Source organism: Lithobates pipiens, unplaced genomic scaffold, assembly GCF_037356315.1.
Source record: "Lithobates pipiens isolate NorthernLeopardFrog02 unplaced genomic scaffold, aLitPip1_a1.2 Scaffold_13, whole genome shotgun sequence".
In the NCBI taxonomy this organism is placed as follows: domain Eukaryota; kingdom Metazoa; phylum Chordata; class Amphibia; order Anura; family Ranidae; genus Lithobates; species Lithobates pipiens.
The window spans coordinates 381,802,131-381,814,547 of NW_027507718.1; the positions used below are offsets into that span (position 1 = coordinate 381,802,131).

The 12,417-nt window shown below is 40.4% G+C and overlaps 1 protein-coding gene across 16 annotated transcripts in view; it reads left to right on the forward strand.

The window, feature by feature from the left end:
* Nucleotides 1–12,417, forward strand: part of TENM3 (teneurin transmembrane protein 3) — a 1,601,892-nt gene that overhangs the window by 1,500,173 nt on the left and 89,302 nt on the right. For 8 of the 16 annotated variants that reach the window (XM_077477263.1, XM_077477264.1, XM_077477253.1 and 5 more), the window contains 2 exons: nt 4,246–4,496; nt 6,705–6,727. In XM_077477263.1, the coding sequence (XP_077333389.1) occupies nt 4,246–4,496; nt 6,705–6,727 (274 nt within the window). The remainder of the gene's footprint in view (nt 1–4,245; nt 4,497–6,704; nt 6,728–12,417) is intronic. The other 8 variants (XM_077477255.1, XM_077477257.1, XM_077477261.1 and 5 more) reach the window with 2 other exon arrangements.

Genomic DNA, 12,417 nt, shown 5'->3' on the forward strand with positions numbered 1-12,417 from the left:
ATTACTGGAACCATGTCCTGTGGTCTGATGAGACCAAGATAAACTTATATGGTTCAGATGGTGTCAAGCGTGTGTGGTGGCAACCAGGTGAGGAGTACAAAGACAAATGTGTCTTGCCTACAGTCAAGCATGGTGGTGGGATTGTCATGGTCTAGGGCTGCATGAGTGCTGCCGGCACTGGGGAGCTACAGTTCATTGAGGAAATCATGAATGCCAACATGTACTGTGTCGTACTGAAGCAGAGCATGATCCCCTCCCATCAGAGACTGGGCAGCGGGCAGTAATCCGTGATGTTGTCATGGAGGAGTGGAAAAAGACTCCAGTGGCAACCTGTGAAGCTCTGGTGAACTCCATGCCCAAGCGGATTAAGGTAGTGATGGAAAATAATGGTTACCACACAAAATATTGACACTTTGGGACCAATTGGGACATTTTCACTTAGAGGTGTACTCACTTTTGTTGCCAGCGGTTTAGACATTAACGGCTGTGTGTTGAGTTATTTTGAGGAGACGGCTAATTTACACTGTTATACAAGCTGTACACTCACTACTTTACATGGTAGCAAAGTGTAATTTCTTCAGGGTTTTCACATGAAAAGATATAATAAAATAGTTACAGAAATATGAGGGGTGCACTCACTTTTGTGAGATACTGTATGTATGTGTGTGTGTGTGTGTGTGTGTGTGTGTGTGTGTGTGTGTGTGTGTGTGTATGTGTATATATATATATATATATATATATATATTATATAAAATTTGTGTGTGTCTTGCAGTTTTTCATAAAACCACATGCATCCAACTATTATAACCTCACACATTTAGCCCCCACATTTAATCGACTAAGACTTTTGACTGTGGTGTGATTTTTTTTTGTAGTATAGCAGAATGGTAAAATTCAAAGTCAAAGTTCCCCTTTAGTGTAATTTGTATAATAGTGCAAATTAGTAATCACAAAAATTTGCAATGAAATAGAATATACTTATGCAAGTGTTTGATGCTAACACAGAAAGCATACAAATCGACCAGTCCATCCAGGGGGCCTGGAGAGTAATGGGGTTATAATGATGATGGTTATTTTTCATAATGGTAATGGTGATTTTTTATTTTTTTTCAAATTTGAAAAAAAAAAATGTTTATTCTTTATGGGAGACTGGGTCAGACCAGGTGGAACCTGATCCAATGGGTTGGAGTGTCAAGAAAGCGCAAGTCAGTGACATGGAACATTTATGTAGCCACTGTAGTCTGAAATACCTGAACTCCTATTCTATATGCTTGTACCAGGTGAATCCATTAGTGGTTAATGACCTCGTTATCAAGTTAACAGTCATGCAGCCAGTACTTGTGGAAATATGTCAGCAATTGACACACTAAGAGAGGGAGGGTCAGCACTCTGAGCTAGTCAACTGTAATATTTTGCAGCATTGGAACACTTGATCAGAAGGAGAGAACAGAGCATTAGCCTCACCAGCTGCTCATTTTAAAATATGAAATTATAGTTTTTTTTGTTTAAAAATAAGAAACATGGTATACTTACCTGCTCTGTGCAGTGGTTTTGCACAGAGCAACCCAGATCCTCCTTTTCTCGGGTCACTCGCCAGCACTCCTGGCCCCTTCCTCCAGATGAGTGCCCCGACAGCAAGCTGCTTTCTATGGTGGCACCCAAGCCAAGTCCTTGCTTGGTGTGTCCATTCAGGCATTGAGCCATGGCCTTCTCTCTCCTCATTGGTTTACTGACTTTGATTGACAGCAGCGGGAGTGGTGTCTCAGACAGTTAGGGAGCGTTCCGGACAGCTGAGGCTCTCATGCACATTGCTGGATTGAGAAGTCTCTTGGGTAAGTATTAGGGGGGCTGCTGCACAAAGAAGTTTTTCTATCCTAATGCATAGGATAAAAAAAAAAAAACCTTCTGCCTTTTAGAACCATTTTAATTCCATTCGCAGGCCAATGCAGTATTACTTAAATGCTGTAAAGAAAAATTAAGTCACTGACTGATCTGGACATACTTTCTGGCAGATGTGTTTAGGTCACAAACCTGACTGAACACACATTTACCTATTTTAGATTTATATAAAAGTTGTCATCAGAGAGTTCAGCTCTAAGACCCAAGTAGTGTTATTTGCACTTGGACTCGCCTATGCAGGTGATAAGCGAGTCTTCCACTGTACACTTGATGTAAGAAAAGTAATAGTGGGAATTGGTTCAGTCCAGTGATTACATGACTTTCTTTAGATAGAACCAATATGTTTTTTTGAATATTCATAGATTCCAAAACATTATCAGAAACTGTGTGGGTGCACAAAGTACATCTACATTATATAATGTGTTAAACCATGCTACTTTTCATCGGTAAAGTGCTTCTTTCATATGGATGATTTAAGTACTTTAAATATAAAAGGGTATCATTATAGTTTTCTGCAGATTGATATTCTCTTTAAAATACCTGGGTTAAAGAACACGTTATTGGTATACATACATTTAAACAGGCAACTTATGATTATCACATGCTGTCAGAAAGCCATGTGGACCTTTTTTTGCCATTTTTAATAGTCAGTATTGAGAAAAAAAGCTTTCTTTTGCATTGTGCATAATATTTCCTACACAGTAAATTAGTCATGCACCAATATCATTTAGACCATTGTGTAGGGCACTTTCCTTGGGCTCCAGCGACCAGTGGTGCTTTATTGACTAGAAACATTGAGGTTTAAGCACATTAAGGACAATTTTTTTCCTCTTATAAATTTCTTTATAAATGCAATTTAGCAGCCCGTCTTTGCACTGCTCCTTAAAGACCTAGACGAAGACAAGTTTATCCCTCAAACCGTTTATAAAAAGTCAGTTGTGAATAATAATGCACTTACAGTAGGCATTCTGCAGCTGCTCTATTACTCAGGATAATTTTTTCATCCATTGCATAGTATGCCTACCAAACTTCTGAGCTTCCTGTAATTCTAGAAGGCTGAGTACGCCTGGTCTCTATTTTTATGTACAGAGGAAATATATAGTAAAGTTACATGTATGTGAAAAAATATGGTAAAGGTCAATTTTTCAAGCTTACTTTGATAATAAACCCCTTCCAAACTTTAGATTGCAAGATAAGTGGAGGTCAACTTTAATGGTGAGGGGCACAGGTGAAGGAGCAGTTTGATTCCCAAACTTTTGTTGTTTTTGATTTATCCTTATCTGAGTACCTCATGTCATCCTGCTTTATACAATACATGCACTACTAGTGCAAGAAAAATGCTTGGAAAAGGGACACAGGCTTTGCATGTGTGCAGAACAGGGCTCCAGAGTATTGATTTCTAATAAACTGTTATTACAGCTTGCTCCAGAATTTGGTATTCCCAGAGTGGGCTCTGTAGTTTGAATATATCAAAGAGCCGGGGGGGGGGGGGGGATTTCCAACCCAGTGTCCAGGTTTTGTTGAAGAATAGCAGATGCACACAGTCTTTATAATGAAGGACTGAGAATAGTTCAGGACTCCCATTTTGGAGACAGGGCTCCACCCTAGATTCAGGAAGTATTGCTGTGTCCTGATAGGAGGGACCAACGTTCTAAGTGCAGATTGTTTCACAAGAGCACAAGGTGAAATATCACGGAGACTGAAGAGTTGCTTTTATCATCATGCACTTTCTTCACAATCTATTAACTTTTCTTTGTTGCAATTATGCAGGAATTGCACATTTAATTGGACTGGGCATATTACGTTAACAGATTTTTTTACATAAATTGGCAATTTTTAGCACCATTCTCATATATGTGTATGTATGTATGTGTAATATATATATATATATATAATGTGTGTGTATATATATATATATATATATATATATATATATATATATATATATATATATATATATATATATATATATATAGTGTAATAGCAAGTGCTGCCTAATAAATACATTGATTTACATTAACATAAAGCTGCGTGCATTGAAGAATCCATGGTCTGGGTGACCAGTGTAAAAAGCAGAGGTATTGCTGAAGGAGAGGCAGATGGTGTCAAAATAGTTAGCACATTATCTTTCAGTTCCTCCTCCCTTTCCTTGGTTCTTATATTGTAGTCCAGTTTTCCATTTATTTCATTATCTAATCAGAATGATACTCTCCCTCAAAATGATCTTAAAGAATTCAAATGTTGACTTTTCTGCATTCTGTTTATTTTTCATGCGGGTATGTTGGTGATAATGTTAAAGAATATAGATATTCTGCAACTTATCTTGTTTTTTTGTTTTTTTTGTAGGTATCCTTTACAAAGGGAATGGTGAAAACCAGTTTATATCTCAACAGCCTCCTGTCATTAGCAGCATCATGGGAAATGGCAGAAGACGCAGCATTTCATGTCCTAGTTGCAATGGTCAGGCAGATGGCAACAAACTACTTGCCCCTGTGGCCTTGGCTTGTGGAATAGATGGAAGTCTGTACGTGGGAGATTTTAACTTCATCCGTCGAATATTTCCATCAGGGAATGTAACCAGTGTACTGGAACTTAGGTATGTTGTCCTTTGGATGTAAAATTAGATAATTTTTTCGTTTTTTTTTTTTTTTTTAAATGATAGCGTTTTATTATAATATTCAGAGATTTAGTGTTTGATGTTGGATAAGTATAAAGTAAAGGGTGTTCTACTTTCATTTAAAAATAGATCCCCGATTCAGCCATTTCCATGTAGCAGTTTGAATTATACCCTTATATTGCTGCAATAGAACCAGAACAAACTGATCTGAACTTCAGGTTAAATCTGGTGTATATATAGATGCTAGAAATGAAAGGGATTTGTATATGCATAAATCTGAATAACCGGTTTAAATGTTGTAAAGAAAAACCCTTTAACAATTTCTATGAACATCTGCCACAAATAAAAAGTAAAAATAACTCCTATCTAAAATATTTAAATGAATTGTACTCTGATTTACTAATTTTTTATTCTATTATTCATTATTTCTGGATAATGATCGGTGCATTTTTTCTTTAATTTCTGCTGCCTAGGAGGTAAATACATGTGTTTTCCCACATTGAAATGACATACTCTGACCTTTGATTGTTGATTGTAAGAGGATTTCTCATACTCAAAACATAATACTTATTTTGGCTATAGATGGGCTGATTTTTCTGCTGATACAATAAAGATTCTAGCATCTTAAGATCTAAAATTGTGAATGATTTAAAAACAGGTGGTGAAAGATATTTTCTAGTGTGCTAAAAAAATTCTCACAAAAATAAACCTTTCACTGTAAAAGAAATTTGGGAATTACTATTTTTGACAACTTTGTGTAGAAACATGGAGAGGTCCCTCTTTCCCTTGTAGATCCCAGCAAGGCCTGACTTTAAGCATGCTGTGCACAATTTTAGAAGGTCCCCTACCACCACACAAAAAAACAGAACAGCTAGGTAAACTGAGCGATATTAAAAGTCAGGATTTGTCAAACAATGAACACTAGGTAAAAAGCAATAAAGCTGTTACTTAATTGAATATTAAATACAATCAGAGAACTGAGGACCTGAATTGTGATCTGGACCTTCCTTGAGATTTGCTTCTGCAGGAGTCTTGTCTGTATTTGCTGCATGGATGTGCAGCATAGTATAAGTGAACCAGAAATAAAGGTTGCCATATTGGCAATGCAAAAAATGCAATTTTGGCAGAACTCTAGCACGGCTGCAAGAGTTGTCATTTTGCAGGAAGAGCATTAGGGAACAAGCAGAGGTGACATGTTAGTAGAAGGATAACATAAAGCTAATGGAGCTTTATGTAGTCAAGAGCCAAAGGTGGCATTTTGGCAAACATGTATTTGCTAACCTAAGCTGTGAGTTGCAGTGTTGTCGACAGGTTGCCAAATAAACAGAAGCCAGGATGATGCTTTATTTCTAAGATGTTAGAAATCTTATATTGCCATAAATGTGCTATGTTTACAAAAGAGAGATACTTTTTTGGCTCCTATCCTATACCCATTATTTGCTCTTACTTTACACCAATAAGTCTCCATTGGTATCTTAGGCGCAGCCCCCCTCCCTCCTTTTCCTTATATGAAGGGATGGCACAGGGTTAAATGATAAATAAGAAATACAAGCACTGTTAACAAAGAAAGATGTCGTTAATACTGCTTGCAAGCAGATTATAAGAGGGACCACTCCTTATCACTACACAACTGAAAAAAGAGTAAAGTTTTTTTTTTTCTCAGAAATCCCAATTGGCATTAGAAAAGTAGCAAGATCTGAAATCTGGGCAGAAAATTATGGGATGAAAATCATGGAATAAAAACGAATGCAATAACTTGAAAGAAATTTATTTTAGTTATATGGTGGGATATGCCAGGAAATTGCATTTTTCACTTTTGTTGTATCAGATCGGCCTCTGTATGACCAACATGTACAGCATGGAATATACTATGCTTATCTGACTGTTGCCTGACCATCTAATATAATGATTCTTAAGACCAATGACATATTAAGTGCATTGAAATGCCTTACAGAAATAATATGCCCATGTACTTGAGAAATGTTCCATAAAATAACAATCAAAGTAACCTTATGAAGTGTTTGTTTATTTTCCTGAAACGGATAAGCCAAACCTCATGTGATGCTGTTTGGGATATAGTATGCAGAATATGTGGCATGCCCTCCACTTGGAACATTTCCATCTTCATACTCTTCACTTCTTATGACATTTGATTTATTATGAATCTCTTCTTTTCTTGCTTCCACCCAGAAATAAAGATTTTAGGCACAGGTAAGAATGGCAAATGTATTCTCTGATAAAAAAAATGTCTCATTGTTGTCCAGCTTTATCTGCATAGTCTCTCAGATCACAGTTGTGTTGTGAGCCATCATTTCACTGTCACATGGAGATGGATCTTCATTTGATAGGAGCTTTTTACATGACATAGACGCAGGCACATTCTTATCTGAAAGGCCCAGATATGAATATTACATTAAAACATACTGTTATTTGACCTGTGCTTTGGCTGCAAAACTGGACAGAGACAGGTGTTGTAGTATGATCAAAGGCAAGATTTTTGAATGTACAAGAGAGTGGGAAGACGAAGCTTTGTTCTACATGTGCCCCAGCTGTGCTTCTTTGTTACATAGCCCTCGTGGTCTTCTGACGAGTCAGAATTGTAATCCTAACTAGGAACTTTCTATCAAAGTCTCCCCGAGCAAAGACTGCAGTGAGTGTATGTATAGCTGTGTCACTCAACGGGGGGCAATTTATTCCCAATCTTAAAGGGAACCCTTCATATGCCTGTTCTATATTTATGTTTAAACTCAGCCTTAGGTAGTGCTGAACACTTTTGTAAAAACGGTCATTTTTCCTCCTCTAGATTTATTATTTATCACTGAAGTTTTCAGCTTTTTTTCTGCTTTCAACATTTCTGCAAGAAAGGGCTTTGCTCTCATGTTGTTGGTAACTGCTGATTTTCTGGTACAGCAAGTAAAAGTAAGCTAATTGCTGTGCATAGCACTTAATATTTAAGTTAAATCTTTCCAATCCATGCATTTAATTAGTGCCTATTACTACTAAAAATAACCAAACAATTGTACAAAGGCGGCTATCTTGACGTATTGCTTCACAATGTTCTTACTAGTTTAGTTATTTAGCTGTATGGTTAAGTATAGTATAATTTTGAAACCAATAAATGCTTAAAAATTCTAACCAGGGAGTTGCAAAAATGTGTGTTGAGCATGTAGACAATAAGCACTTAGGGACATATTCATGAAGCAGTAAATGTGACTTTCAGTATACATTTACTGCTGGTAAATCAATCACAGTTATTTTTACACATTCAACATCAGTGAATGTTTAGTGAATTTACTGCTTTATTGGTATATCTCTCAAAGAGCATGCAAACCTTAACAATAAACCTCTCTTATTTGCTTCATTGTAGTCTGTTAAATATACCATTGGAAGCAGTATGTTATATCAATTCTATAAGTACAAAAAAAAAACCTGTTGATCCTGGCAAAAGTTCGGCGAACTCATAACTTCTTAAAGTGACCTGACAATGCTGCACTGAAATCTCAAACAATTTCATCGGCCTGCTTGAGTTTTCAGCATATTGTAGAACACCTCCCCCTATGGAGCTCAAGAGGGGAGAGGTGTCCTATAGTCATTAATCCCTTCCTTACCTAGCATGACAACACTGCTGCTCCACAGATACAGCAAGGTAAGAGCATTGTCACCCTACGACAAGAAGTGTGTCACTAGCAGGATCACCGGGTGCTAAAAAAATCGTGAATGCAGCCATCACATCAAAGCACTAGCAAGGTGCAATATTAAATTTTTCTTCTTGGATTTAGATACAAGTTAATGCTTTGTTATGCAGCAGGGTATTTTTCCCCTTTGTATGGATATATTTGTGTCCCATTGTCTTGGGGGGGGGGGGGGGCATTTGCTGGGAACATGACTGGCTGATTAATTCTCCCAAATTCATTCCACTGAGGATTCAATGTTGAATTTTGGTCCAGAGGTAAAAATGTCCTAGCGGTTTACATGGCCACTGTTGTGCTGGGTCTAAGGTAGTTACATCACCTGTATGTAAGATGACGCTAGAGACTTGTTTTTAGAATGAACTGGCTATCCCAAACAAAAACCATGTGCACTATTAGGAATATATTGTTTCAAAAAACATTTTCAGCCTACTCCTTTGAATTTTATTGTCATGGCAGTAAAAATGAATGTCAGTTTGACCGTAATAGCGATAATAATCAAACAAATGTTTTTAATAACGTTCTAAACAAAATTCTACTAATGTATGTTGAGCTGTATACTCTTTAACCTAGTGGGCCTCCTGAAAATGCAGCATTTTCTGAATTGGCAGTCAAGGCCCAGAGGAATGTATAGATTCTGTATATGTTTTAGTTATGCACTGAAAAGCAGCATCTAGCATTCTGAGAGTTTACAGCATGGCCCCTTAATCCAGTGATTCAGGTCTTAAAAAATAATTCCTGGTATGGCATTTTTCACATAGTTACATTGGTCCATCTTGGACCAATGTAACTACGCATATGCCACCACCTGGGGGATTCCATAGAAGCTGGAAATTAGTGTAGTAGACACCACTACTTCAGTGGTCTCCACCTGCTTCTGGGTCTTGTGCCTGAGCGGCTGCCCTGCTACATTGTGAACACAGGAGATCAACCACTGGGCATGAGCAGCATTCAGAGAAATCTTTACATTTTTTCATTGTATGCAAAGTGTTCTCTGATTGGACAAGGTGGAGAATGTGACATCACCACCCTGTCTCTTTACCACATCCAATCAGAGAATGTTCTGCATCCATTGAGAAACTGCAAAGAATTTGCTGAATGGTGCCCATGTTGAGTGGCCGACCTCCTGTGTTCAGAATGCAGCAGCTAGACACGGAACCCAAAAGATTGTGGAGATAATTGGAGTAGTCATGTAGGTGTAACTAGAAACTCCAGGGCCCTGGTGCAAGAAATCATGAAGCCCCCCCCCCCCCCCCGGTAAGCATGATTTTGATACTTTTTTTTTGAAGGGGTGGAGTGCTGGGATCAGTAGCAGCAGTGGTGTTGAGGGGTAGTGGGATCAGTGGCAGCAGTGGTGTTGAGGGGTAGTGGGATCAGTGGAAGCAGTGATGGTGAGGGGGTGGGATCAGTGGTGGCAGTGGTATTGAGGGCGGGTGGTATCAGTGGCAATGGTGATGTGAGGGGGTGGGATCAGTGGCAGCAGTGGTGTTGAGTGGAGGTGGTAGTGATGGTGTTAAGGGGGGCAGAGGTGGTGTTGGGGGGGTGGCAGCAGTGGTGTTGAGGGGGTGGCAGTGATTGTGTTGCGAGGGGGTGGGGTGGCAGAGGTGGTTTTTAGGGGGTTGGCAGCGGTGGTGCTGAGGGGGAGTGGAAGCAGTGATGTTGGGGAGTGGCAGTGTTGGTGTTGAGGGGGGTGGCATCAGTGGAACGGTGGTGCCATCCTCTCCCACCACCCCCACAGATCTCATCCCTATCCCCCCATTACCTCTGTTGTAGAGGTGATGGGGGTAGGGATGAGATCTGCGGTGGTGGTGGGATCAGCAAGAGGCAGAGGTGGTGGAGGTTGAGATCAATTGCACTGGCAATTTATCACTTAGATCAATCAATTGATTCCCCCTCAGACTTCATGCCTCCAGGTATGCCTTTGCCTCATGGGGACTGCTCACAGTTACAGCGGGGAGAGCCCCTCCCCTTCACTGAATTGGTGTTAGCTGACTTTCTTTTTTCTTTTTTTGCCTGCATGCCCCTTACACTGGCAGACAGGCCTCCCTGAAGTGATGGAACTCCAGGGCCCAGTCGTAAGGGTGACTGCTGCGACCCTGTTAATTCCGCCACTGTGCTACACTGATTTTTAGCTTATAGAAGGATCCTACAGGTATGGTCTATGCATAGTTACATAGCTCCACGCAAGACAAATGTAACAATATAAAAGAATCTATACCTGGAATTCTTGTTTAAATGGCTCTTTAACCACTTCAATACAGGGCACTTAAACACCTTTCTGCCCAGACCAATTTTGAGCTTTCAGCGCTGTCGCACTTTGAATGACACGCGGTCATGCTACACTGTACCCAAATGAAATTTTTATAATTTTTTTCCCACAAATAGAGCTTTCTTTTGGTGGTATTTGATCACCTCTGCGGTTTTTATTTTTTGTGCTACAAATAAAAAAATACCGAAAATTTTGAAAAAAAAACGTTTTTTTTTGTTTCAGTTTCAAAACTTTGTAAATAAGTATGTTTTCTCCTTCACGGATGGGCACTGATGGGGCTACACTGATGGGCACTGATAAGGCTGCACTGATGGGCACCAATGAAGTGGCACTGATGAGGTGGCATTGATGGACACTGATAGGCGGCACTGATAGGCGGCACTGATAGGCGGCACTGATAGGCGACACTGATAGGCGACACTGATAGGCGACACTGATAGGCGACACTGATAGGCGACACTGATAGGCGACATGGATGGGCGACACGGATGGACACTGATAGGTGGCACAAATTGGCACTGATAGCTGGCACGTATTGGCATGGATGGGCGGCACAGATGGGCATGGGTAGGCGGCACAGATGGGCATGGGTAGGCGGCACAGATGGGCACGGGTGGGCACTGATAGGCGGCACAGGTGGGCACTCATTGGCGGCACAGGTGGGCACTCATTAGCGGCACAGGTGGGCACTCATTAGCGGCACAGGTGGGCACTCATTAGCGGCACAGGTGGGCACTCATTAGCGGCACAGGTGGGCACTCACTAGCAACACAGGTGTTATACTGTACTAATGGATGCCAATCAGTGCCAAACAATAATGCATGCCAATCAGTGATGCCCATTGTGGGCACTGATTGCCATCCATTATGGGCATTGATTGGCATCCATTGTGCCTGACTGGCATCCCTGGTGGTCTAGGGAGGATTACCTCTGCTGGGCATCCCTGGTGGTCTGGTGGCGTCCCTGGTGGTCCAGTGTGGGCATCCTCGGGGGGGCTGTGCTGATAATCGATCAGCACAGACCCCCCCGTCAGAGGAGCAGCCGATCGGCTCTCCTCTACTCGCGTCTGACAGACGCGAGTGAGGAAAAGCCGATCACCGGCTCTTCCCATTTACACTGTGATCAGCCGTGATTGGACACGGCTGATCACGTGGTAAAGAGTCTCCGTCGGAGACTCTTTACCGAGATCGTAGTTGCCGGGTGTCAGACTGACACCCCGCAACAACGATCGCCGCGATGCGCGCCCCCGGGGGCGCGCAGCGGCTCATAATCCTGATCACGTCATATGACGTCCGGTTAGGATTATGAAACCACTTTGCCGCCGTCTATTTGTAATAGGGCGGGCGGCAAGTGGTTAACAATATATTTCAGAACAATTTCTAAACTGTATGTACTGTTTACAAAGTTATATATTGTTTTGGATGGAGCAATAGGTTCCAAGAGCTAGATGTACTAATAAGTCTCAGGGCAACAACAATAATGATTGCTATATCAGTATATCTAACTTGCGGCCTGGTATATTGTGCAGAAGTCGCATAACCATGTACTTTTTAACAACAAACTCAATTAGAAAGAACCAACTAAAATCCTAGTGATACAGACACCTCAAATCAAAATAAATGGAACAGTACTGGATTTCCACTGTAGTGCATCATAGAAAGAACATACCTTCTGTAAGTTGTTTTCGAGCCAACAGAATCAAAAATGATGCTTTTTTGCAATGGCACAAAAGGGAGCCAGATCAGATGAAAAAATTCTGCAACTTAATTACCTTTGCAGCTTTGATAGAAAAAAAAGTACGATACACTGTATTTCTCCATTCATCTGTTGGGCTTAGCAGACTATAGATAGGGATCTGTCATTTTTCTCCCCGTTAATTTCTTACAACACATACTGCCAAATAGTGTTTCAGCAGTGAAAATCGAGACAGGGATTTGAGTTCT